Here is a 27,666-nt window from a genome sequence, read left to right as displayed (position 1 = left end):
AAGTATAAACAAGACGAATATTGGAACAGAAGATTCTTCCTCATTCTGATTTTCTTCATATGAAAATAGCAAACAAAAATATTTCTCTTTATGGAGACAACTGGTCTTTTAAAAATGTTATTGAAGTGACTATTAAAGGAAATGATCATCATATATCGAGAAGACATTTTTAATGGCATGTCAAATATATGTGCTGTTTTCTATACTATTTGCAGAATGGATTTTCTATAAGATTACAAACTAACAGCCAGTATGAAAATCCTCTACAACTTATTATGATAAATTTGTATACCTAAATCAAATTATGAAAACTCTTCTAATAAATCAAGAAAATAGAAGATGTTGAAGGAATTTGTGCCAAAAAAAGGAATTTATTTTCTAAGATGCACTAGAGGACTCTACAACTGGTTTTTATTATTACATGGTGATTTACTCTAGTGACAAATACATCATACCTCTTTTTAGGATAGCACCCAAATCTAATATTGAAATCATTGTTATAAAGATAACGTAATTACTTTGTGGTCCAAAATTGAATATATTTCTTCACTGTGGAGTATGCAAGTCAAAAATATTCATTAAATATTTGCTGATTGACTGCTAAAACCCTCTCAAAGGAAGTAATATGTTTAGAAGAATACCATTAGGGAGGGACATAGTTAACTGATTCCAGATATGAATATAAATTAAAAACAGCACTATCAGAAGCATCACATGACCAGTTTCATGAAATGTCTAGAATTTCATTCTACTCAAAATTTTCCTTGATTTGTTTATGGATTTCTCGTGTTTATTTTCAAATGAAGATTTGTTTTTAACGGACAATAAACACTATCTGCCCCCTTCATATACAACTGGTCTTAGTGAGAATATCCCCAGTAGGGGAAATGATCACCTGGATGGCATGATGTCAATGGCCACAAGGAAATCCATGCCCCAGACTTTAATGACAGCTGAGGCATTGAATTTCACCATAAGGCTTTAGCATGTTCATTTCTGTTAAAATGCAAATATCTTTTGGAGGAATAACTCTATCAGTAGCTCTCACTATACTTTAAAAAAAGATCCATGAGGACTTCTGATAGAGAACAAAGAAGCGTATACGGGCAAGGGATTTACTGGAATAGTTCTGAGTGATAAAGACACAGAATAGGGACTCTAGAGGCATTCAGGACAACTTGTCTTTTTCAAAACTATTTCTAAAGGAAATAATGCTACATAACCTATTGATAAACATTATTTTTTTTTAAGATTTTATTTATTTGACAGAGAGAGACACAGCGAGAGAGGGAACACAAGCAGGGGGAGTGGGAGAGGGAGAAGCAGGCTTCCCGCAGAGCAGGGAGTCCGATGGCAGGGCTCGATCCCAGGACTCTGGGATCATGACCTGAGCTGAAGGCAGACGCTTAATGACTGAGCCACCCAGGCACCCCTGATAAACATTATTAAGACCAATTCACATATGAGTTTCCAAAAGCACTAATTAGCTCAACAGTGAGATGTAGAAAACACAGTACTTGTGTATTTGTGAAAAATCCTAAGAAACTTAATTTTCACTAAACCTATACTTTGTGTTACAAAAAGCGTTAAGAGTTGTAAGTGATGAGCTAACTTGTAAATATAGGCTTCAATTTTTAGTTTCTCAGAATCTGACTCCAGTGGAGTACATAAAGTATAAAATAGATATACATTAAATAGATAGGTAGGTAGGTAGGTAGAGTTGCAGATATATATGTAGAGAAAGAGGGAGATGTATAGACAGACATGTAATTGTAAAAATCCAAGTATTTCCATATTTGAATAATGTCTTTTCCCCCTATATTCCTGACTCTTACTCTATTATAGTTAATATGCTTGCCCATAAAGGCTGAAATGACTGAGGTTCTTTATTAAAAACACTGATTCTCTGGCCACCACCACCAGAACCACCCAAACTAAGCTAAAGTTGGCTCAGAAATCTCTATTTTACTGAGTTCCCTGCATGCGTCCCTCCCCCAGCCCCCAGGTGCCTCTCATGCTCAGCCGGGCTGGAGAATGGCTTAGGTAGTGGCCATGGACCAAGAGCTTAGAATCAGTTGTTTGGGCAAGAGCCCAAATGAACTGTCACCTCTCTCTCTCTCTCTCTCTCACTCTCCCTCTTTCTGTCTGAAATTTAGAATTAAGACCAGCAGGTACTATGGCAATCTCGACGGACTGCTTTAACTGCCGTGATGTTAACTCTTGGGAGCTATAGGGTCACCACTTTGGTCACAAACACAACGAAACAGAGAAAGTAGATCTGTAGAGAGAGGTAAATGAAACTGACTTGCAGGGAAAAGTCAAGATTCAAAAAATGCAGCCATACAGGCAGAGAGTCGGCCTCTTGCTTCCTTGTGGTTTTTTCCTCATAAGGCTCCGACTGTTATTGTCCTTGAATTCTAGAAGTAATCTCTGTTTCCTTTTAATACATCCCCTCCTTCTGTTCCAAGTTATCTTTGATCGGTTTCTGTTTACATTCATCTGAGAGACTCTTGGCTAAAACAAGAGGCAAAAACAATACCTTGGTTGACATGTGGATATTGGCTCCCTTATCCAGAAGCAAGGTGACCATATCCGTGTGCCCCTCCTGTGAGGCCAGGTGGAGTGGGGTTACTCCTTGTTTTGTTACAATGTTAGTCTCTGCTCCATAGTTCAGGAGTGTGGAAGCTATCTGCATTTGATTCTTCTTGGCAGCAATATGTAAAGGAGTATAGCCATTCTAGAAAAAAAAAATAAAACAAATATATCTTGTAAGCTTAGCACTTGCCCTAATATATATCTCCAAAGGAAATAAGAATCTCTAATCAACAGAAAAGTTATAAAGTGAGTTTATAGTAAATCCAAATTCTTACCCATTGCAAGTTCCCATCTAACAACACCCAAATCTTTACAACTAATATCACAAGGCACCCATCCTATTTTAAGACAGGTATAGATACAAAAGCCCCAAAGCTTAACAACTTCTTCTTACAATATTGGTTCTTTCCTGCAGAGCAACATAAAATAAGCCAGGTTCCTCTCCTACATGACTGTCCTTCAAATACCTGGAGATGGTTTTCATATCTCCCTTTAGGCTTCTTTTCCAGGTTAAACTTCCCCAGTCCTTTAACTATTCCTGATAAAAGCCCCATTGCTAGACCTCTCCATTAAGGATGACCTGTTCTAGACTGATTCTAGTTTGTCAATAGTGCTCTCGAATTGTGCAACCTGGAACTGAATGCTATACTTCAGACACAGTTTTAGTAGTACAGAATAAAATGGAATTCTTTCTTTGATCTTGTTATAACACTCCTGCTATTATGCTTCTGGGTGGATTGTACTTTTTATTCATTCGATAGCTATTTAGTAAGTTGTGAGCATGTGCCAGGCAGTGTGCTAGGTATAGGGATACAGAGGTGGACAAGACACAATCCCTGTCTTTAAGGGGTTGCATTCTAGTGGAAAATATATTAAGCAACAAAATTGGCTTATATCAATCCTGTGGCCTATTAAAATCCTAGATCTTCCACTTGTCTCTACAACCTGTGGGCTCAAAAGTAGAAATATGAGGATACTAGTTTTATGTGGCAGTTTGTAGAGAGGACCAGAGGAATTCATACTTGGCTTACAAGAGCCAAACGTTAATCCCTATACTTAGTTAAAAGAAAAAACAAACAAGCAAACAGACCTCTAGAACAAATGTTAGTATGGAACCTATATTGTTTCCTTTCCTTTCCTTTTTCAAGTCTGGTAGAATTTTCCATGAAAAACGTGTAATAGAAATTAAAAAGAGTGGCCTTGCCATGAACTGTAATATAATGAAGGTAAAGACAGCATAACGATCAATTGCTTCTTGTGAATCTATCATAAGATAATTTTAGGTTATGTTATTTCCTTAAGTCTAACTGCAAAGGGTACCAAAAATTAAAAGGAGTTTTGAGAACTTAAATATCTTTATATGCCATCATCAAATCTTGATCCTCAATGATCTGATCTGATATATCTACTCTGCCCCATTTCTCCAAGCAAAAATAAGCATCTTTCAGTTCAGATAAATGATATTTCTCTTTAAGCTGCTGAGGAAATTTGGCAGCTCTCCTTAGAAGCCTGTTCATGGTCTGATCATTGGTCCCAGATGCTCCAGGTGTTCTAGAACACTGCACTTGGACCATGGGCTCTATTAAATTAAAGGATACGTAAATTTTTGTGGACCCTGTAAGTTTAGGATCTTTTTTTTTTTTTTTTTTTGCTATAGTGTGTTTTCGTCAGTCCAAATGTCCCCCATTCCTGCACGTGGGCTCTACCAAAGTTAGGTTAATTATCAGAGTAAATCTACCAAGGTTAGGAAGTCAGAGACTTACATGGAGGAGGTCAGGAGGTTTTATCAAAACAACATAAGAGATCATTAAAAAGAGTGTCAATTTTGGCAATATAAGAGATCTGACTGTCCAGCAGATACTTGATCTACAAGATCTAAATAGTCCTCCTACTCTGCATAGAGTGAAATTTTTTGGAACCAAATAACCACACACAGAAAAAAAATCCAGTGAAAACTAAGAAAAGCTTCTGGGCTCTGGTAGAAAGAAGCAAACAGGTTCTAGAGTCCAAGGGATTATGTCTCCGGCTAGGGCAAGTGGTTGCAGTGAATACAGAGTCAAAAGTGGAGATGGGGCGGGGGGGTGCCTGCGTGGCTCAGTTGTTTAAGCATCTGCCTTCGGCTCCGGTCATGATCCCGGGGCCTGGGATCTAGCCCCTACATCGGGCTCCCTGCTCAGTGGGAGGTCTGCTTCTCCCTCTCCCTCTGTCCCTGCCCCCTGCTTGTGTTCTCTCTCTCTCTCAAATAAATAAATAAAATCTTAAAAAAAAAAAAGTGGAGATGGGGGTGGGGGTACAACCAACTGGAAGCCTCTTGGAGTGGCCCCAGAACTGAAGGACTCATGCTCATCAACAGGCTGGGGCAGATGAGTGGAAGATACTAGAGGAGCCTCCTGAACACCACCCTACTACAGATGCTGGAGTAGAGATTGCTCTACCTGGTCTTATGGACTCTATGTGTGTACCTAAGAGTAAGGACCATACACTGTAGAGGCTAGAGATCAGGGCTATATTTGTCTTTTTGGGAAAACAATCAGATTATTTTATAATTTAGGTCCTCTCTCCCAAGTAGATTGAAAGTCCCTTGTGGGAGGAGAACAAAGTTTTACTACACTTCTTTCTTTATACATAGTAAGAGTTCAAATAGTGTTGTTGGGTATTGATGAAATCTTTCATATCTATATTGAGGATGGCCAGCTTGGAGAGTTAATGAAAAAAATACTGGCATGTTAAAGGAGTAGGTATTTTTATTCCATTGAAATAGTTGCTTAGTCTTCATTCTTTCATTTAAATGTATTGAGAATCCACATAATACTATATGAGATAATTTAGGGATATGTAGATGAATATGACATGATTACTGTCCTCAAGTAGTTTATCATCTAGGATGAAGAAAGACATCAAATAAATGCAGAATTGATGAGACTACTGAGAGAAGGATATAAAGGAATAAGAATGATATGCATAATTATAAATATTTGCCCTCCTCTTTTTTTTTTAAAGATTTTATTTATCTATTTGACAGAGAGAGACACAGTGAGAGAGGGAACACAAGCAGGGGGAGTGGGAGAGGGAGAAGCAGGCTTCCCGCAGAGCGGGGAGCCCGATGTGGAGCGGGGAGCCCGATGTGGAGTGGGGAGCCTGATGCGGGGCTCGATCCCAGGACCTGGGATCATGACGTGAGCCAAAGGCAGACGCTTAACGACTGAGCCACCCAGGCGCCCCTGCCCTCCTCTTTTGATAGTTAAAATATTTTATTATTAGTGTATATTCGTACCAATAAAATATGCATGTATATGTATATATGTAGATGTATATGTAGGTATGTTATAAAGTTATGTATATTTATATTGTATCAGATATAATATACACAAAATATATGGTATTATACGGAGTATACTTTTTATATAGAATATCCCATTTTATTATATGTGTATATGTATAATTTAAATAGCCTGGTAATGGGTATTAAAGAGGGCATGTTCTGCATGGAGCACTGGGTGTTATATGCAAATAATGAATCATGGAACACTACATCAAAAACTAATGATGTCGGGACACCTGGGTGGCTCAGTCGGTTAAGCGGCTGCCTTCGGCCCGGGTCATGATCCCAGGGTCCTGGGATTGAGTTCCACATCGGGCTCCTTGCTCAGCAGGGAGCCTGCTTCTCCCTCTGTCTCCCTCTGCTTGTGCTCTCTCTGTCAAATAAATAAAATCTTAAAAAAAAAAAAACAAACTAATGATGTAATGTATGGTGATTAACATAACATAATAAAAAATAAATAAATAGACACATGAGTACACATATACATATTTATATAATAGAAGTAGAATAATTCTCTCTCCACTACTTTGGGACATAGTGGACTTAATGGTTAAGAGTGCTGGTTCTAGGAGCACCTTGCTGGCTCAGTCAAAAGAACAGGTAACTTTTGATCTCAGGGTTGTGAGTTCGAGCCCCACATTGGGTGTAAAGATTACTAAAAAAAAAAAAACAAAACTTAAAAAAGAGTGCTGGTTCTAAAGTCAAATTGCTTGAGGTCAAATCTCAGCTCTATCACTTATCAGTCAAGTGACTTTGGATAAACAAATTAATCTATTCAAATCTCACTTTTTTATCTGTAAAATAGAAATGATTATGACACCAATCTCATAGCATTATCATGAGATTAAATGAGATAGTGCATGCAAAGTGGTAGGTACAGTATTTGGTAAATAAATGGGAGTTGTGCTGTTTTATTATGTCATCTAACATAGCATGAATATCTTCCTAACACAATAAATACTTTTTAAATAAATCCTGATAAAATATATGCTTGAATTAATGAAAGATATAATGATTATTTCATGTATTATGTGAGATTCATGCATATTTTTGGCATAATAAAGGGGCAACTCAAATAGTGAGAAATGCCCTGTCCGTTGGTACAAGTCTTAGTTGGCACTGTCTCAGAAATTGGTGGTATATATACATCAAAAAGGAATTCCTAGTCTCAGAACTTAGAAGGATGTATATTAGAGTTAACATGGATGAAATACTTAAAGAAAAAAGAAACGAAGAGCCTTTCATATACCATAATGAAAAAATTGAGGTCTAAAGGAATAAGCAAAAAAAAAAAAAAAAGGTTATGTTATGTCATAACATTCTGGTTATAGGGGAAAAGGAAAAACCTACTGCCTTTATTGTGTTTCATTTCTCAAAATTCAAAACTTTAGTCTCTAAAACACTGCGTGTTAGCAGTAAAAGTCACCTCTACCGTTTTGTAGGCATATCCCCTTAATCTATGCTGACTTTTAAAAAATCTTAAAAGGCTTTGTGGAAGTAACTGGTAGAAATAATAATAATAAAAAATAGTCAGTACCAAAAGCTACTATCACTAGGACTATTTGCAGTTATACCATACCATGTGTTTAAAGAACAATTCCCTAAAACAACATGGAAGGAGCTAGAGAGTATAATGCTAAGTGAAATCAGTCAGTCAGAGAAAGACAAATACCATAAGATTTCACTCATATGTGGAATTTAAGAAACAAAACAAACAAGCAAAGGATAAAAAGAGACAGAGCCAAACCAAGAAATAAACTCCTAACTCTAGAGAACAGACTGCTGGTAATGAAGGGGGGTGGGGAGGTACGATGGTTGAAACAGGTGGTGGGGATTAAGAAGGGCATTTGTCATGATGAGCACCAGGTGATGTATGGAAGTGTTCGATCATTCTATTGTACACCTGAAACTAATAAAAAACTGTAGGTTAACTATACTGAAATTAAAATTTAAAAAATGAAAGAACAATTCCCATGTGCAGTCTGATTATAGTTGCACCCTATCTCTGCCAATCCTCTTCTGCAGTCCTCACCTTGGCCGTGGCATGCGGGGAAGCACCCTTCTCCAGTAACAGCAGTGCTACCTTCTGGTTGTCATAATGAGCAGCAACGTGGAGCGGGGTAAGGCCGTTCTGTAAAGGGTGTGTTTAAATTCAGCATTAATAAATTAGCGTGAGCTGCCCTGAAGCTACCCAAATGCATGGAAACTGGTATCGATTAAGTCCATGTTAATTAATTAATATGGTCAATAAAAAAATCAAATCAATACCTAATGATTTTCATATTAGAAACTTAGCTAAAACTGAAAATGTCTGGTGGAGTGTAAGTTGACACAGGTTATCTGGATAGCCACCGTAAATAAAAGTCTGAAATGCTATGCAAGAATTACTACATTAACATTGCAAGGATTCTTCTAAATTTAGTGAAGAGGACATACATTGAAGGCACAGCTCTAAATGCCTTCTAAATTAGTGTGGATGTGGACAGGTCACGGGCAGATATCCCCCTCGTGTCTATCTGGCATAGTTTCATCAGTCGCCTTCATACTCCTTTCAGAAGAGTGAGAAAAATATCTTGAGGTACAGATCTCCAAAGCTTCCAACCTGACTGAGTTACGTAACTGTCATGTATTAGTGAAACTCTTTACCTTCCCGGCAGAATCTGCGGCAGCGCGGCGTTGTAAGAGGAGTTTTGCCACATCCAGGCTTCCATACTTGGCTGCTACATGCAGGGGAGTAAAACCCTTCTGAAAATGCGAAGAAACAAAAGTAAAATGTAATCTTTATTTTTGTGACTCCTAACAAAATCTTTTTGTTTGTTAACATACTGAGCAAACTATGTTGAGTCTCTATTTGGGAAAAATATTAGAAGCATTAAATCTGTTAGCCATAAACAAGGACTAGAATAAAGAAGGAAATTTAACATGCAAGAGTTTGGCTTGATAGATTGAACGAAACAGATTTTATTTTAAGGTCTTGCAAACTGAAATTTGACTTTATAGGTTTGAAATTTATAAAGGCCACTGGTGTCCCTAAAATGGCTCTCTTTAGTGATTGGGGGCAGGGGTGGGGACAGCTTGTCTTTTTCCTGCCTCTAAAATTAATAGGATTGAGACAATAGCTGCCTTCTCTCCAATCCTTCTCTTTCTATCCTTTTTATAATACCTGAATTCCAAATTTCTTCATTTAAATTTTAGGATATTTCAGCAGCCCTGGTAAAAAAATTGTTACTGTGATTCAGTTGATTTGCATTTTCTGAAGAAATAGCAAGATAAATGGTCGACAGAGAAAAAAAATGCTCACTACTAAAAAGCACCTCCTATCCTGTTATCTAGCCCCTTTCCCAGAAGACCCACACTGTATAAAAGACCAATTCCTTTTGTAAAATACACTCTACTTCAGGCATAATGTTGAGCTGATTGTCAGACTTTTAAACACACCAGTGTAAAGCTTTTTTAAAAGAATGCTCTGTTACCCATGTTTATATGTGCAGATTCAATGTCTTGTGTGCCTAACTAATGTCATTCTCTGTCATTAGCTGTGTTACAAAAACAGCCAAGTCCCTGGACTCAGATCTCAAGGATGGCACGGTTCCTACACCATGATCTCAAATCCATCCTCTTGGCCAGACATGTCTAACCACATGCTCTTCTGGCACTAAAGTGAGAGTGGAAGAGTTCTAACGCTGACCGGGGCCTGTAAAACACACCAAGCAAATGTGCCGGGTGTAGGTGGTCTAAGGTATGGCTTATCCTTGGGACCACTGAATCCCTCATCACAATACAGAATTTCTCCCAAGAAACAATACTGCCCTTTCACAGTGTCACCACACGAATTATGTTTAATTAAAATGTTGTTCTTCTTTTCGCTTCTTTTTGAACATTTGGTACTAATCAGTCCTTGGAGGAGAGTGATTCTTTCACTTTCTCCAAATGTGGGACAAATATAGGAAGTATTTCCTCCTCTTGCATTAGTCCGTTTCAGCCAACATTTATTGTTAATGTTCTCCCTCTGCTCAATGTACACAATGATTGGGGTGACACTCAGGATGAAGTAGAATTCTTTGAGAAAAAAAAATACATGATAAGGAAGAAAAAGAAATGCCTTGTCCATAAAGTCCTGCTGGAATAGTGATCCAGCCCCTTTATAAATTTGGAACATATTATTAGACAAAACCACACAGAATCTTTACTGTAGAATCACAAAATAGGGGTTGGAAAGCATCTCTTGAGTCATACATCTTCCTCCTTCCCCATGTTAATTTCCTCAGGATTTCATTTACCCTCTGATATTTAGAAACACTCAAATAGCTTTAATGATGATGAGTCAACTATTCATCAGAACCCCAGTGAGTTCCACTACTGAACTGCTCAATTTAATAGTTCCTTCCATTTAACCTCAGTACTTGACTGTGGCTTTAGATATATCTTTTAAATTCTAAAAATCTTTGCAAGGCACTATGTTGTATTCTCTATTTCTGTATTTTACATATCTGAATTTATTTGTCACCTTCATCTGGTGAGATGATCACCCAGTCTTTCTTGGGTTGTTGTTGTTATCACTATTACATTTGTTGCTTAGTTTCTGATTTAAAAAAAAAAAGACTTTTAAAATCCTTTCAACTCTTCAGATTTCAGCATTTGAATAATTATCAGTTTCTTACATTAAAACATGTTTTATAGCCACAGGCAACCAGATTAAGTCATAATGGCTAGTGGGCCGTTCCTACTTCTAGGAGGACAGATGCCACAACATTCCTTGAGTTCATACTTCTCCCTCAGATGTAGTACTTATGACTATTTGCTATGAGCAAATTGAAAATGTCTTTTAAATAAGATGAATCACTGTTGTATTTATGGGAATTATTTTGCCTTGCAAACAATACACTTGTTGTGGGCTTTAAACTTGTCTCATTTTTCTACTCTTCTGTACCCATCCAATTTCTTTTGCTCTGATTAGCTGAGTGTGTTCATGTTTTATTCTAAGTCATATCCAAGTAGTGAATTTCATATAGAATGTATCAAGTGGAAAAAAAATTATTCTGCCCTAGCATGAAACTTTGAACATAAGTAAAGTTCAGGCTGGTGTATACAAAGAATATACAACCAATAAAGTGCTTCTCTAGCCCAGCTCTATTTAGACACCGTAAATACCCAAGCAAGAATATAGCTGATAAATATCAGAGAGCAGAATGGGAATGACAGCTGATACCAGAGTTGGAAAAATGCAGAATCAAGTAAGGTGAACTTCTAGATAGTACTAAAACTCTTAGCAAATATAGTATTGCCAATTTAATGCAATTTTCTTTTCTTCATTAGTAATACTAGTTCAATGTATTTGGGAACCTTCTATTTTTTCTCTTGGGAATACATTATAGATTTTCTAATGCAAAGAGAAGAGAAAGTAGCCCTTGCTCTATGGAAATAATCTTAGTTAAAAAGGCACCAGACACCTGTATTAGAAACAATACTACTTAGAAGGATGGAATCCAGCACTCATTATTGAAAATATTATATGGGATTTCAAAATCCCCTTTGATGATTTAGGAAATGAATCTAAAATATTCAAATAGAAAGAAGTAAGTCAGAGCCTAAAGAAGATCTACCCTTCTTGATACTGTGGATAGTAGAACAGAGGAAGCCTGACTCAGGATCCCTCTTAGTCCATGTTGTCATGGAGCCATCCCCTTACCTTGGTAGCTAAGGAGTGGGCTGCTCCTGCTTCCAAGAGGACTGATGCCACATCTACCTGGCCTTCCCTGGCAGAGATGTGCAATGGCGTGTACCCATTTGTCGTGGCTGCATCTGGATGAGCCATATGTTGTAGAAGCAGCTGGACAATTTCTGTCTTACCCAGGCGAGAGGCAATGTGCAAAGGTGTCTGTTCCTCCTACAACTCAAGTCAAGTCAAAAATTAGTGCCAGAACAAGCCAGACTTCACTGATAACATATTTCACTCAGATGTTTCCTGACGTCTTCTTGGAATCTCTAGGAACCCCTACCCAAAAAGGAAATTATTCCTACTCTGACCACGATTTATTTTATATTTTGTTATGTAGGTGACCTGTTTGGTCACAAAAATCTTTCTTAGATTTTCTTAGTAGTATGTACTTCCATGAACTTGGTCATTGTTTCCTGGGCACACCAATATGTTACTCAACTCATTAAGGCTTCAGCCCTCACTTATGCTTAAATATAAACCAACTTGTGGTTCTGAATAAGAAAGAAATCTAGTCCCGAAGTACTAAGACCTAGATTCTCATCCAAAAGCTTTCACTAAGAGACAGTATTTATTCTGGGAACTATATCAAGAGAGAAAGAATGAGGGATGCTGGGAAAACTGTTCTTACTCCACTCAAACAAGCCAAGGATAGAAATACTGGTCATTTTCTTCAAGGAGAGACTTCAGATAAGATATTACGACCTGATTTTTTTTTAATGTTCCAGGAAACATTGCAGATGGTTCTGGGACTTACATCCAGGATTTCAGGATGAAATGGAACTCCGGCAAGAAGCAAAGGGGGTTAAGTATTTGCCAAGGGCTTTTCATTTAGAAATGCAGAGAGGACATAGCTGGTATAAGAAATAGGGAGGATATGTTGGAAGAGGCTCAAGAAATCACCTGACTCTAATGTGTAGTCAGAAAATATTTTCATTTCAGTGTTAAGAGAACTAGGCCAAACCATTCTTTTATAAAAAGAAAATTGAGCATAACCTTAGTGATGAAAAAAAGGTATGTCTTTATAATGTGTTCAAGGGTATGTCATAATCAAAGTGAGGAAGGAAAAGCTGGGTCAGCTTTCTAAGCTAAGAATGAATGGAAAAAGGATATAATAGAGTGGGAAAGAGCTGTTCAAATAAATGTAGTATCTTAAAGTATAAGAAAGAAAGTATTCAGAGGGAGCCACAGAAGGAGATGGAATAGCATTATATGAATTTCAGGGTGGTGAGAAGTAAATAATAAATAACAATAACACAAGTGTTTTAGTAATAGAATTGAAATCTTTTTTAAAAATGCAATTTATAACCTTCCTTCATGTACAATGCATACTTAATCCTATTCTTACAAAAGACCCAAAAGGAAGGCATAAGATGTATTATTAGACCATTTTCTGGAAAATGGAGGTTAAGGGGAATTAAAGTGGTTCTCCAGGATTGTTCGAGGTCACCAGGCTATTAAAACAGGACTTGAATTCAGGCATTGGATTCCAAAGACATTCATTGGCCTATACATCCTACAGAAATAGACACAGTAAGTTGGCCACTGAGAAAACTAACAGAATGAGGTGACTCTCAATAGAAAAGGAGACTGACAACACTTCAGAAGATACAACTGTTCTCTGAAACACAGCAGAGAAGAAAATAGACAAATGGGGAAAATTAAATTACAAAGATAAATAGAGAACAAAACAACAATAAAAGAACCGAAGAACCTAAGAATAGCTATCATGAACATCTGTCACTTCTGGGTTTCCCTTCTTGCACATCTGCCCAGCACAATTTGATAGAGGCAGGTATTGCAAGTGACATAATCTAAAAGGTGTTCTTGATGAGTGAGCGGGAGACCTGGGGCAATGAAGACACCTTCATCCAGAGCCGGTAGCAGCCAACTATTCGGTTAAATTATCAACTCTTGTCCCTTGGTTCTCAGACCCCAGAGCATTTAGGTACTTGATTTTGTTTGTTTGTTTTTGTTTTTAATTTTTTTAAGAAATAAACTGCCTTGCCTACTTTCTTCAGCTTTTGGTACAGTCCTATCTGAAAGCAAAAAAGGGAAGAACAAACAAGTTTGGTTAGAAAGTCTCTCCACTGGTAACTAGAGATATAAGACCTTTTAAGGTTTGGGTAATTATTTCCCTGTTGAACTGCAAAAGTTGAATTTGCTGCTCCAAACTAAAGTTAATTCAAGCCAAGGCAAAGAATTGGGAAAGCGCAGAAAATAATATTCATGGAAAGGGCTTTAAAAAGGGAGGGTTGGGCGCCTGGGTGGCTCAGTCGTTGAGCGTCTGCCTTCGGCTCAGGTCATGATCTCAGGGTCCTGGGATCGAGCCCCGCATCAGGCTCCCTGCTCAGCGGGAAGCCTGCTTCTCCCTCTCCCACTCCCCCTGCTTGTGTTCCCTCTCTCGCTGTGTCTCTCTCGGTCAAATAAATAAAATCTTTAAAAAAAAAAAAAAAAAAGGGAGGGTTACCTTGATCCTCTAGGCCTCTTCCATATATAAGGGGTAATAATTCCCTCATCATAAAGTGTCATTGACTGTGATACAGCCTGGACCAGGAAGAGATGAGCTCTGCCTTACTCCCACAAGCTATAGTCTTCCAAAATTAGGAAGACCTGCTGAGCCCCAACTCCTTTACCAAAAGACAGAAATAGCAATGGCTTAGACAAGGTTCAAAGATTTGATCAAATTTCTGCCATTAATTTCTAGCTAACACGATTCTCAGGAAACAAATCGACTGGCAGCTAACTCAAGTTTTAAGGTGAATTAAGTTTCAAGTGAGTTTAAGCCTCGGGGCCCTGTGATTGCTCTATCCCTAAACCAAATGCCAGCCCTCTATATTGTGCCAACAGAACATAGGCACCTCAAGTAAGAGAGCTCCCCAATGGGAGGGCCCCAGTGGTTCTCTCAGTCATATCCATGGAGGATACTGGACAAGGAAGGACCTTTGTGAGGGCAGGGTCCGGGGGCAAGCACACTGATTGACCAATGAACTTATGCCACTGCAGTCCCTGGTCTCTTAGTCTGTCCAGCAAAATCGCCTTCTGCTCTTGACTTAGAAGAGGATGCAGCTCGCACTTTTTAAATGAGAGGCATTGGTGTGGTAAATTATTTTTCTTTCATTATATAGTGGGAGTAGCGCCATGATTATATAACCATGAGATATTATTTCTAAACCTGTTTAAGAAGAATACAGACTATCCAGAGATCTCGTCCTTGGAGTTCAGCATAGTAACTGAGTATAATTGCTGACCATCTCCCCTTTGGGAGGGAGTGAATGATAGAGCAATGTATTAGGTTAAGAGAGAGAGTTTCAGAAGTGCATGCATGTGGGTATGCATGCTGGGAAACCAAGAGGTAAAACAGAACTGATAGATTTTCATTTTTCTGTTCAAGAACCCCTACCCCCTTTTTCTGGGAAGAGCCCTCCCTCCTTTGGGGAAAGAAGGCATCCCCCACTACATGTGGCTCTGGAGGGTCTGCCAATCATCTCACTCCACTTCATGGATGGACCACATGAATGGGCAAGGAGCCCAGGCTTAGTACTATATCCTGGCCATAGTGATCAGCCCAGGTGGGAAATGTGACTAATTAGAATCCTGTTGTTTGTTTAGATAGGAGAGATAAGGTCTCTCTTTATAGACAAAAAGGAGATAATTATGTCAGCAGAAAAAAGCTAGGAGAAAGATCCAGAATCAAGGAGGAATCCCTTTCTTACTCTTTCTAACTCCATGACCTCAGGAAAGACAGCACAATTTTGGATTTCAGGACCCTAAGCCACCCTACAACACATGGTTGCTCTGTGTGTTAAATAAGGTAATTCATGTTAAAATGCTTTATGAAGTATAGACCACTGTACAAATGTTAACTAAATCAAAGATTTCCAGGCAAACCTAAAGGGCTAAAAAAAGTAGAAACTCATGGTTAAATTACAACTTAAAATAGAACATGTGAAAAGGAAAACCTTAGCTTTTTGCTGCTCAGTATAATCCTGGGATCGGGAACATGCCCGTTGCCTGTGAGTTTGTTAGAAATGCAGATTTGGGGGGTGCCTGGGTGGCTCAGTCGTTAAGCGTCTGCCTTCAGCTCAGGCCATGATCCCAGGGTCCTGGGATCAAGCCCTGCATCGGGCTCCCTGCTCAGTGGGAAGCCTGCTTCTCCCTCTCCCACTCCCCCTGCTTGTGTCCCTCTCTCACTGTGTATCTCTCTGTCAAATAAATTAAAAAAATCTTTTAAATAAAAAAAAATGCAGATTTGGGGCCTCACCCCAACCTACTGAGTTCATTCTGCATTTTAAAAAGATCCCCAGGTGATGTCATGCATAATGACCTTTCAGTAGCAGGGCTCTATCAGGCTGTGGTAGTTTCTCCTGTCTGCAACCAGAAGGATGCTATAGGGAAGGAATTTTAGTTGCAACTTAGGATAGGTGGTAGAGCTGAAAAAACAAAGGATCATGACATTTGATATTTAAACAAGGAGGAATAAAAAAATTAAAGATTTTATTTACATATGTAGACCATGACACTAAACGTAGTTGCGAAAGGAAGTAAAATGATAGAATTGGGGGTGCCTGGGTGGCTCAGTCAGTTAAGCGTCCAACTCTTGATTTTGGTTCAGGTCATGATCTCAGGGTCGTGAGATTGAGCCCCACATGGAGCCTGCTTAAGATTCTCTCTCTCCTTCTCCCTCTGCCCCTCCCCACTCCCACGAACTCTCTCTTAAAAAACAACAAAAAAACAAACAACAACAAAAAACACCAGAACAATAGAATTGATGGAATTTGTGTGTAAAAATTTAAAAAAAAAGAATAAATGTTACAATATTTCAAAGTAAAGAGTCTGTAGCTAGTGGTTTGGAGGAAGGGGTTTCAGATGGTATCCAGAAAAGCATAAGGCAATAATAACAGGCTAAATTGATAACATAAAAAAATTGACAAAGACACATGAAAATAAGCAAATTTCTGTTAAAAATAAATTAAAATTTGAATATAGACAAATATTAAGCAGTTTTATTTTGAAAGATAAACAGGAAACCCTTTTGTCATTGAATATAGATTACAAACATTTACCAGAAATATTATCACAATTTCTGATAAAAATACTGAAGTTCATGATACTCAGAGTACATTGACTGACCATAATTTTTTTTTAAATAGCTGAATGCCAGGTAACCTGGAAAGGAAATGAGAATAGGCAGAGCACAAAAGTTTTTTTAGGGCAGTAACACTAGTCTGCATGGTAAGGATGGATACATGTCATTATACATTTGTCCAAACCAGCAGAATGTGAAACACCAAGAGTAAACCCTAATGTACACTATGGATGTTGGGGGATTATGATGTGTCAATGTGTGTTCATCAATTGTAACACGTGTACCACTCTAGTGGGGAAAGCTGAAAACGTGAGAGCCTATGCATGTGTGGGATCAGGGCGTATATGGGAAGCCTCTGTAACTTCCTTGCAATTTGCTATGAACCTAAAACTGCTCTTAAAAAATAGTCGTGGGGTGGGGGAGAAACAAGAAAAATGCCAAGGCTGGAAAGAATACAGTTTGAACAACAAAAGCTCTAAATACATAAGAAAATAAAATATCGATGATGATTACCAAAGAACATTAATTACACTACTCACACAATGGATAAAAAGGCAGATAAAATCCAAAAGGAAAAGGCTAATATCAAGGCTGCCCATGTTTCACCGGATTTTTCATGAAAATCTGTGGAAAAAATGCTATTAAATTCATAGAGTCAGAGAATGTTAAGAAAGTCTGGAAAGGAGTTTCAAGGTTTCTAAGTCCAACCTTTATATTTTAATGATAAAGACCTAGAAGTGCAATGACTTGCCTGAAATGACAATGTGTAGGACTCTAGCCGGATGCTTTCATTCCAATATAATACCATTTCCAAAAGGGAGTCATGATGGCACAATTCAAGCTGAAGTGAGTTCTAGCCCAGGTACATCAAGTATTGAAGGAGAGAAAGTCTTCAAATATTCTACGAGAATCCCAAAGATGCTAATACAAAAGGTAATGGAATGATGTGGAAAAGGCAATTGAAGATATAGTATATTGATAAAAATTACTAGTATATTCAGTGTAGAGGAAGAAGGTGAAAAAAGCAATTGGAAAGTGAATTAAAAAAAAAAAAAAAAGGAAGGAAAAATCAACCTGTAAAGGGATTAGAAGCCAATCAGGAACAAGAGAATCTGATCAAGTAATCTCCAGGGCCAAAATTTTATTTTGGAATAGCGGAAGAGCAGAATGTCTAACTACATAAAATCAGAGCAAGAAGAAAAGTAGAACTCATTACAGAAAGGAAGAAAATAAAACAGATAAAGGTACAACATTAAAACTTTGAGTGTAATTTGTTTTTAAGTAACTAGTAAGTAATGTCTGCAAATTTGATTGGCTTTATGGTATGAAATCAATTTTAATATTCATAGTATCTCTATAATATAGGTCATTTTTTAAAAATTCATGAGAAGAAAAATACATGTAAAAATGTTTTCATAGGTTAAAAAATTACTAGGTTATTCAATGCCACATTTCTTAGATACTAAATTATATATTTTTTTCAAATGTCAATGTTTCTGAAATTGGGGTGCATTTTATTGTGTATATTTACTATACCATTTCCTTTTCTGCCTGAAAAACTACTGAATTGATGCTTCCACTTACAGTCCATGGCATTTCTAAATCAGGGAAATGAAGAATAGTATTCTCTCTTAAAGATGGAACTCATGCGCACAATAGGAGAGAACCCCGAGCACCCGCACCTACCCTGGCTCTGGCGTCGACAAGGGCACCATTTCTCAGTAGGCATCGGACCACTTCGACCTGCCCTGCCCGGGCTGCCATGTGCAATGCAGTCTCCCCACGCTGCCAAGAAACAAAACTCATTAGTCATAAGGAAACCCACTGCTCTGTATGGTAAAGGATAAAAATGTGCCTTTTTGTGAAATTCAGCAATCAATCCAAAGGTTTAGGAAATCTATGAAAAGGCATAATTATTTCATAATTATTTAGTCTGGAAAAATACAGTTTTGTATCTTCTCCATCTTCATAAGGACAAAACACATGTTTATTTCATTTTTTTTCAGTCTGTAAACTTACCCAAATATCCAGCATACCCTGAGGTTTAACCTCATAGTCAATCTGGCATAACTTAAACTGCTTTAGGTGATATGAAGTCCTCTTTTATCCTCAAACCTATAATCTGTCATCATCACATTTGACTATGTGATAACAACTTGATCCCATTTTTAAGGAGAAACTCTAGATGCTGAAGATCAGGTCAACACAGTGCAAAAGAATCATGTCATTTGTACCATACATAAGTCATTTTTTTTCAGAATTCAAAGTTTACTTCTGAAATAAACTATTTCATATTGGATTTGTCTTTGTGTTATAAGGCTAGACAATGACCGTTTACATAAGAAATTTGATTTGCCCAGGATGTCCCCCTATTATTAATGATCATATTCAATTATAGACAGTTATTTGAGAGAACTACCAAGAGATGAGTAAAGCATCTGTTAACAGTGTCATGTGTTGAGGTGGGCAGCCCTGGGCATCAGGTCATTCCTCAAGTATCTTCGTGCCACATCAAGATACGGCACACTGATCAGGAAATGGTAGCTTAAGCTGTAGCATGAAGGATGATGGTTAGATGAAAGAAATTTTGTCATTGAGAAGCCTGTTAATTACTGCCTGTAAGAGAGAAGGTTTTTGGTTTTGTTTTAATCAACGTATTTTAAAACCCCATGTAGTTCTGAAGAAGGCAGGGGTTCATTCTTCCAAGCAATTTTACAGTTATAAAAAAAAAAAAAAAAAAAACAAGACACTGGAACAGAAATGATTACTTCTAGTCACCACAACTATTCTAGAAAATAAAGCTTATTTCAACCAAGCAAAGTAAACCATTCCAAATCAGCTAAATTGACCTTGAAGTTAGTTGTGGTAATTGGATACTTCTGACTAATTCCAGTAAATAATTTCTTCTGATTCCTTGCACAACTTAAGTTTGGTACATAGCTCACAGGTAATTTTTTTCCTAGTATCTGAGACTCATTCTTTATGAAGTTATGAAAAATTCATTTCAAATGATTTGATTTTGAAAGCATTAAACTGGACGTCTAATATTGTTTTCTTTTTTGTTGATAATTAATTCATTTATCTTCTAATGGCCTTGTTTAATGATGACATGTTTTGACTTTTGCAAAGTAAATGTATCTGGAGTGTGTTGGCTTATAAAAATCACATTATTGGAGTAGCAATATTTGTCTTCAACCTTTGGGTGTATGGCAAGATTTTTCCTCTTCGGACAACCATGATTTCTAACTTGTTTTCTATATCACTTAAAACCTGTCTCTAAACAGATGAAGTTAAGGTCGAACTATCTGACAACAACAAAAAGCCCTCAAATCCTTACTCTAAGTCTTATAAAAGTATAGCAATTTTACTAAATTTTACTAATTACTAATAAAGACAAAAATAAATTTCTTTATAAGAAGTTAAGTCAAAGAGGCATCCTGAGTACCTAGTTAATGATAGATTCATTATGTTTAGTTTACAAGCCAAACTTTATCAATAAGGGGTTTTTACAATGTAAAATGTTTCCAATACTAGCCTTAATATTTCCAGTATCCTTATTATATACTTGGAATGAGTTATTTTTATGCTATTTATACATTTGAAATCAATGAGTTAGATATAAAACCTAATCTAAAGTATTAAACATTATAGTCAAAGAAAAGTTATATATATTTGTATACACACATACATGTCTCCGATTTAAAGCAATGGTCTTGTTCAATCTTATTTAATGACTCTGGAGTAATTGATTTTTATTGTAAATTGTCCTTACCCTTTTATATTTATATTACCCTTGTTTATATATAATTATAAATAAAAAATGAAAGATATATTATAATGATATAAAATATATATAAAGATATTTTAGTAACTTCCATTTCTTGATTGTTGGGCACCTTATCTTACTCAACACCCTTGTTTTCTTTATCTTAAACTCATTCACTTAAGTATTGGGGGAAATTTTAAACATGATATGAAGTGTGAACTTAGCCATGAGTCCACTGATTTTTATATGAGAAAACTTGGTAATACCTCACATTGTACTCTAGACAGCCCCGAAAGTGCTTAGTTTTCTACTCCCATGGTTGTCAATGAATACTTTGGATTATGGATGTATTACAACTGGTAGTTCAGCTTTCTAGGTTTTAGAATGCATTTGTGAGCTTTCCGGAAAGGAAGCTTTGCAGTAATAATATCTGCACATGATTGAGTTATTGGTACATCTCACACTTGGAGTGAATTTTGAGACAAAAACAAGACTGGCAAGAGAATGGGTATGCACACATCCAAAGCAGTTACTAAATTTCATGCCCCTCTTCTCAGTTGTTAAAACTGATTTTGCCGACAGCTACATTGACTTCCACTTTGGCTGCATCAGCTGGAAAGCATCAAAGCACAACAGACAGCATTGCATTCAAAAATGCAACATGATTTCAGGCAACACACAAAGGCTCCAAAGGTGGGGTACTTTGGGGTCAGGAAATGACCAACTCTGACACAGCAAGCAGGCAGTAAGTGTTCACACAGTTTCTTAATCAACCTGCACAGAGTTTTGGATCCAGTGGCTATATCCTCATGTCCTGAGAATGTACAAGTTCATAGGCATCCCACTGCTAGAGATAAATTAAATTCCTCTAAATGTAGGGTTGCCAGATGTAGCAAACAAAAACACGGGATGACCAGTTAAATTTTAATTCCAGACAAACAATGAATAATTATTTTAGTATAAATATGCCTCAACTATTGCACAAGACATACTTATACAAAAAAAAATTTGTCATTTATCTGAAATTCAGATTTAACTGGGAGTCCTGTATTTTATCTGGCAACCCTATCTATCTACATGGTATCTGCTCCCTGAAGGACATATAATACAAAAATAAAAATGAACAAACAAAAAACAATGAGGAAATATCTTGAGGAGAGGATTACATTTGCAAGTGCCTCTCAAGTATTTGTTTTGAGGGGACTGAAGAGAAAGAATGTGTAATAGACAAATGAGGAGATAAAACAAAGTGAACTTTATAATGAGTGGTAGGTAGAAGTTAAGTTTGATAAAGCAATTATGAAATTCGGGAGTCTTTACGAACCTAGAGGATGTAAACATTTTTATTGTTTTAATTGATATTTTATTTATTTTAATTTTAAAATCTACAGGTAGCCTATACTGCATTTTCTTTTGCAGAAGGGGGAGCATATGAATATGGAGTAAATCCATAACCATCAAATGATTTGGAATTGGCCAGTTAAAAGCCAAGTTAAGAGTGCCCACAGAATCACGCAACCATTTCATGTGGATTTTCTTTAATGATTGTACCAAATTCTCCCCTCAAAAATATTAACCTAGGGGATTTCAATAAAGTATCAGATAGAGTATTCTTGTATATGTTACTATTATAATATGATAGCATAATTTAACACAGTATCACCATTGCACCTTGATCCTGAAGGCAATGAAATACAAATAAGGAAAATACAGTATAGTGGGAAAGTATACAGAGTACTTTTCTTGAAAGTTACTAGTTCATACAGCTATCAATTTAAAAAAGAGAGGTGGTCATCATCTCTGCACAGAAAAAGGGTAATGTTGATTTCTTTTAAAGTTCTAAGAAGTGACTAGAAGTTCAACTCAAACCGGCATGTTTTGAAATTACTCTTATCCTTAATGGAGTAATTAAGATTAGTGTATAATAATATTACTTTAGGATCCATAAGCTATAATTAGGGAAACAAACAGAATATATTTCAATTATTTAATGGTTTTATGCTCCAATTGTGAATTATATAGAGTATTAAATAATACTTAAACCAGATAAATTAATTTCACATGATTTTGTCCATGTATCAGAAACTTTAGCACAGAAACAATGTGTAAAATGCAAAGAAATGAGAATGTGAGAGGGAATACAAATGAAAAGTGACATTGAACATTCTGTTTCACAACTCAAATGGAATGATACACCAAAATTTAACAACAATAGTCAATCACTTGCTTTTGAAAATATGACTCAATAATAAGCACTGATGTTTATTTGGGGAGAGTTATTTCTATTGCATACTTAAAAAAAAATCTCAATATTCCAGTGGTCCCTGTTGAGCTTCAAATACATGACCATATCTTGTGCACAGTAAGGAGAAAATTTGCATTAAATGATCAAAGTTTAAGGGACCAGACTCCAAGAAAATGAAAGAAATAATAAGGAAGTTGGAAGTAAAAATCCTAATTTAAATTAGGTAGAAGAATTCTGGGATATCCAGTAGTTACTGGCAGAATAAAAGTTGTCTGGAGACTAACATTCATTTTAAGATATAGGAAAAAGTTTCAATGGTATAATTATTTCAGGTAAGAGAGGATTCCATCCACTCTAGCCAACAAAATCAAATCAAAATGAAAAATCAAGGTTAGAAAATGAAAAATCCATGTAATTGAAGGAGACAGAATTTGGTATCAAATAGAAATCCCTCCTATGGGTCTATCTCTGGTTAACCATTTCCTATGATTGATGGTGGTACTGACTTGACATGTTAATCAAAATTACCGGGAATAGAATTCACTCAAGCAACTGGAATGAGTCCTTTGGATTTTATTCCAACCAATCCTTCATTCAAAATGTATCTTGTTTTCATAAATGTATTTCAGATGCATGTTTAATCCATCTGCACCAGGGAGCTGAAACAGCTTCCCCAACTCCCATTCTGTTTTCCTAACCCATTTCTTCTCAGTGAAGTTCTAGTGAGTACTTCAGTAACCTGGGACCATGGAGGGTCTGCTCAAAGCTCAGCCGCTCGCTTTGATGACATACACACAAACATCCCTACAAACAGCCATACTCTCTCTTCCTCTCGCTCTTTCTCCCTGTGGTTATTCTGACCCAAGCCATACTCACAATGTTAGTGACATCTGGAGAGGCTCCGTTCTGCAGCAGAAGGAGGACAATGTTCAAGTGGCCCATGAAGGCAGCCACATGTATTGGTGTGAGGCCAGACTGCGAAACAAAGCAACAGCAGTTTTACTCCTCTGCACCGGTGGGGGCTTTGGGGACTTCTTCAGATAAATAAGACTTGAGTGAAGAGGACAGAGGATGGGCGACAGGAAGGGGAAGAAGGAGTAAGAGAAGGAATGTTTCGTGACAAGCTGAAACATTGTTCTACCTCTGTGATAGCTTGGATTGAAGCCCCATATTTCACCAGCAGTTCCATGACTTTGATGCGGTTTTTCTTGCAGGCAATGTGCAGTGGAGTAAAACCATTCTGTGCAAAAGACAATCAAGTTAGTTGAAAACATGCAGAAACGATCCTCACACAACTCCATGCGGGCACATTGCAGGCAATAATGTTACATCGTCACGTAATGTTAACCATTTCTTCTGATGCTGTAGGTGCTGGGATTTGGAAAGAAAAGTGGGGGTGTGTTCCTGTAGGCACTGAACTTGGCTGCTATGTGGTGGGCTGGTATATAATTCTTTTTGTGTGGTTATCGAGAAAAATAGAAGTAAAGAAAACTACATGGGCCTGCTCTGCAAAGAAGGAAAACTAGAGGGGCAATGATAGTTTAGAAGTTCTACGGTGTTTTCAAGTATACTGATGGGTTGGGTTATGAAATGGCTTGAAGGTGCATGGAAGATAAGCATGTATGTATCTGATGAAAGGCCATTTCTTAAAGCCTACAAACTGCTGGTCTGTTTTACTTCAACACCCTACAGGCATGACTGTCTCTACAATAAATGTTTCAGCTTTGCTACCATTTTCTTCAGGGAGGGGGTGTTGCAAATTAGCAGAAATCATTATTTACATTAATATTTTTTCATATTCAGAAGTTATATATCTTCCATTAAGAACTTTTTGTAAGGAATTGTTGTATATTACCAGAAATCACTATGCTGATAATATTTGACATCCAGAAGTTACATTTCTTATGTTAAAAAGTTTTTATAACAAATACCAATCAGATACATTTCATTTTATAAAAACGTGATTATTGGGGCGCCTGGGTGGCTCAGTCGTAAGCATCTGCCTCGGCTCAGGTCATGATCCCAGGGTCCTGGGATCGAGCCCCGCATTGGGCTCCCTGCTCTGCGGGAAGCCTGCTTCTCCCTCCCCCTCTCCCCCTGCTTGTGTTCCTTCTCTCGCTGTGTCTCTCTCTGTCAAATAAATAAATAAAATCTTAAAAAAAAAAAAACAAAACATTATTAAGTTCCTGAATATTTTCAGGAGAATTTCTGGAATAACTGGAAGAGGATATCTCTCAGAGGCAAAGGAATGTGGAGAAGTCTCTAAGACATTTTTAACTTTCCAAACTAGGCAATGTGTAGGAATTGGGGACAATTACATAAAAATTTGTTAACATGCTTAATCCTTATGTGTAAGTATTAAATTTTTATTTGAACAATGATCCCTACATATAGAATAGTTATACCTATTCCGCCAGTTAGTTATTTTGCTTGTCCCAGTGGGGACTGATCATCAGTCAATATTTTTCTATACTTCACAGTTCTCACGAAAGCATATTGTCTTACTTAACCTAATGACTTACTACTCTTCACAATGTTTGTTAAGTCATTTCCTGTTTATGAGCTATGTAGTAAGCCAGACAAAAATGTGTAGCACTCAAATGATTTTTAATTATGAGATTGTAATGTTTTATAAGCTTATTGACCACTACCCAATTGAAAATGAGTATTTCCCTCCTTATGAGAAAGTAAGTATCCTCTCATAATTACATATAACCCTAAAAGTATATTTGCTTCCTGGGCAATAAGGAATAAATGGATTTCAATGGAAAATTTTCTAATAAAACTAAGATTTATTATTTAATAATTCTTATGGCATTCTCTCATTTTAAATATTGTCTGAAGACTAATTTAAAGCAGCATTAACCATGTAAATGTATAGAATAAAACAATTGCTTTTAGTTTGAGAATTAGGAAACAAGAGCATAAATTAGTACATGCCTAATACTTCTGATGATTATTGTTAGAATGTAAGTGAAGCAAGGAAGATTTATTCAATATTAGACCTTGGGAAATACAGAGGCTGCTCTAGGGACAGCCTCATGTAGATTTCTCTTGAGCAATTCCTGGAATAATTTATATAAAACACTTCCCGGAGCAGTAAAATGCTAAGCATCACTTTTACACTAGACTGTGTTTAGGGAATCAGGTCAATAAAGACATTCTCTAAGTGAACTCTACACAGGCTTACATTTTACTGTATCTCACATGGTCAAATCTGTTCACCACTTTAAAACCTTTTTTTTTTCTCCCAAATAGAGATTAATGACATTCAACTTTTTCACACTTTTATTCTGACTCTATACAGAGGTGTTTAGAATTCATTCTCTGATTTCCTATTTTCAACTTCTATTTTCCATTTAAAATTGCTTATCACTCCAGAGGTTTCATATCTATCTGCAGCTCGCGAGTTGTGGAAATGCTGCCTTGGTGTTTTCCTAAATCTGTCCTCGCTCACCATCATTTAATAGCAGACTGTGAAGGCATGAAGTAGGCAGGCTACTTGTGGGAGGTAACGAATTAGATAACGAACTACAGATCTGTAGCCATGCTTTGCTGTGTGCCATTGGTCAGTCACTGTGGTATACGCGTCTCGATCTATGCTGTTAATGTGGACTAGGCCAGGTTTACCAGGGCTCTGGCGTTTGGATTGGCCCTCTTGTCCAGAAGGAGTTTGGTCACACGGTAGTGGCCACAGTGTGCAGCCACGTGGAGGGCCGTCAGGTAGTCCAGGGTGACATCATCGACGGGCGCCTTGTGCTGTAACAAGTGCTTCACACATTCCACGTGGTCCCCCTGGGCAGCCATGTGAAGCGGAGACAGCCCGTTCTGCGCATCAAAACAAAAGGAAACCAAGTCCACATTTCAGCCACGACTTCCAGGTTGTAAAACACAGCAAAGTCAACTCTTGATTATCTGGCACAGTTGGTAGCAGAGGAAAAAATAATCTCCATTTGACATCTACAGGTACAGTGGATTATGTGGGGTGCCGAGGGAAGCTAAGAGACCATTTAATTTCATAATTATGCTCTTCTTAGGCAAAAACACAAATTAATATACCTTTTGTGAATAAATACATAGTATTGTGTGACAATTCAGATGGATCTCACAATTATTAAGGCAATATTAGACATATAAAACAAGTGATAGCCGAGGCTTAAATTATTTGTATTCAATTCCATTCAATTAGTCTCTCTGCAAGAGTTTCTTTACTTCTAAATGGAGGAGGGTGAAGATGAAGGAGGAGCAAGTGGGTGCATGAGGGAAAGAAAGATATTTTGATGATCTCTTAGGTCCATGCTGCTCTAAAATTCTATGCTTCCTTTTTCCTATCATGAGACATGAATTGGACTTGGAGAAAGCAGTCAGGTAAGAGTTAGAAAAGTGTGAGGCAAATGTAGATTATGTGTCCCAACTTTTAAACTTTGAGGATAATATAAATTTATCCTCAGCAATACTGCCCAAAACAGCTCTAGTCTTAATTCTTAGAGAAGGTCAATAGCAGGGACACAAGATGGTAGGGTTGGGGCCCTGGGTGGCTCAGTCATTAAGCTCAGGTCATGATCCCAGGGTCCTGGGATCGAGCCCCGCGTCAGGCTCCTTGCTCAGCGGGAAGCCTGCTTCTCCCTTTCCCATTCCCCCTACTTGTGTTCCCTCTCTCACTGTCTCTCTCTCTGTCAAATGAATAAATAAAAATCTTTAAAAAAAAAAAAAAACAAGATGGCTGGGTAATTCACTGAGGATTTTCAGTCTAGGTAAGACTCTTATTTTTTAAAGTTAAATAATTAAGCTTATAAGAAAAAAATATGTAAAATTAGGGAAGAAACTAAATTAGAAAACATTTGCCCATTAAAATGAGTGGAATATGGTCTTTTCTTAATAATCCATGCAAATAATGCAAATACAGTCACTAGGAAGTAATTGTTGACCAAGA

The 27,666-nt window shown here is 37.2% G+C and overlaps 1 protein-coding gene across 39 annotated transcripts in view; it reads right to left on the bottom strand.

Moving 5' to 3' along the window:
- The window catches only part of ANK2 (ankyrin 2), a 628,385-nt gene that overhangs the window by 93,510 nt on the left and 507,209 nt on the right, over positions 1-27,666 (bottom strand). For 34 of the 39 annotated variants that reach the window (XM_078069115.1, XM_078069120.1, XM_078069117.1 and 31 more), the window contains 8 exons: positions 26,364-26,561; positions 23,875-23,973; positions 23,610-23,708; positions 18,409-18,507; positions 11,607-11,804; positions 8,564-8,662; positions 7,950-8,048; positions 2,540-2,737 (listed from right to left, as the gene is read on the bottom strand). In XM_078069115.1, the coding sequence (XP_077925241.1) occupies positions 2,540-2,737; positions 7,950-8,048; positions 8,564-8,662; positions 11,607-11,804; positions 18,409-18,507; positions 23,610-23,708; positions 23,875-23,973; positions 26,364-26,561 (1,089 nt within the window). The remainder of the gene's footprint in view (positions 1-2,539; positions 2,738-7,949; positions 8,049-8,563; positions 8,663-11,606; positions 11,805-18,408; positions 18,508-23,609; positions 23,709-23,874; positions 23,974-26,363; positions 26,562-27,666) is intronic. The other 5 variants (XM_078069149.1, XM_078069127.1, XM_078069128.1 and 2 more) reach the window with 1 other exon arrangement.

This window comes from Halichoerus grypus, chromosome 3 (assembly GCF_964656455.1).
Source record: "Halichoerus grypus chromosome 3, mHalGry1.hap1.1, whole genome shotgun sequence".
Taxonomy (NCBI): domain Eukaryota; kingdom Metazoa; phylum Chordata; class Mammalia; order Carnivora; family Phocidae; genus Halichoerus; species Halichoerus grypus.
This window is presented reverse-complemented; position numbering and strand designations above follow the sequence as displayed.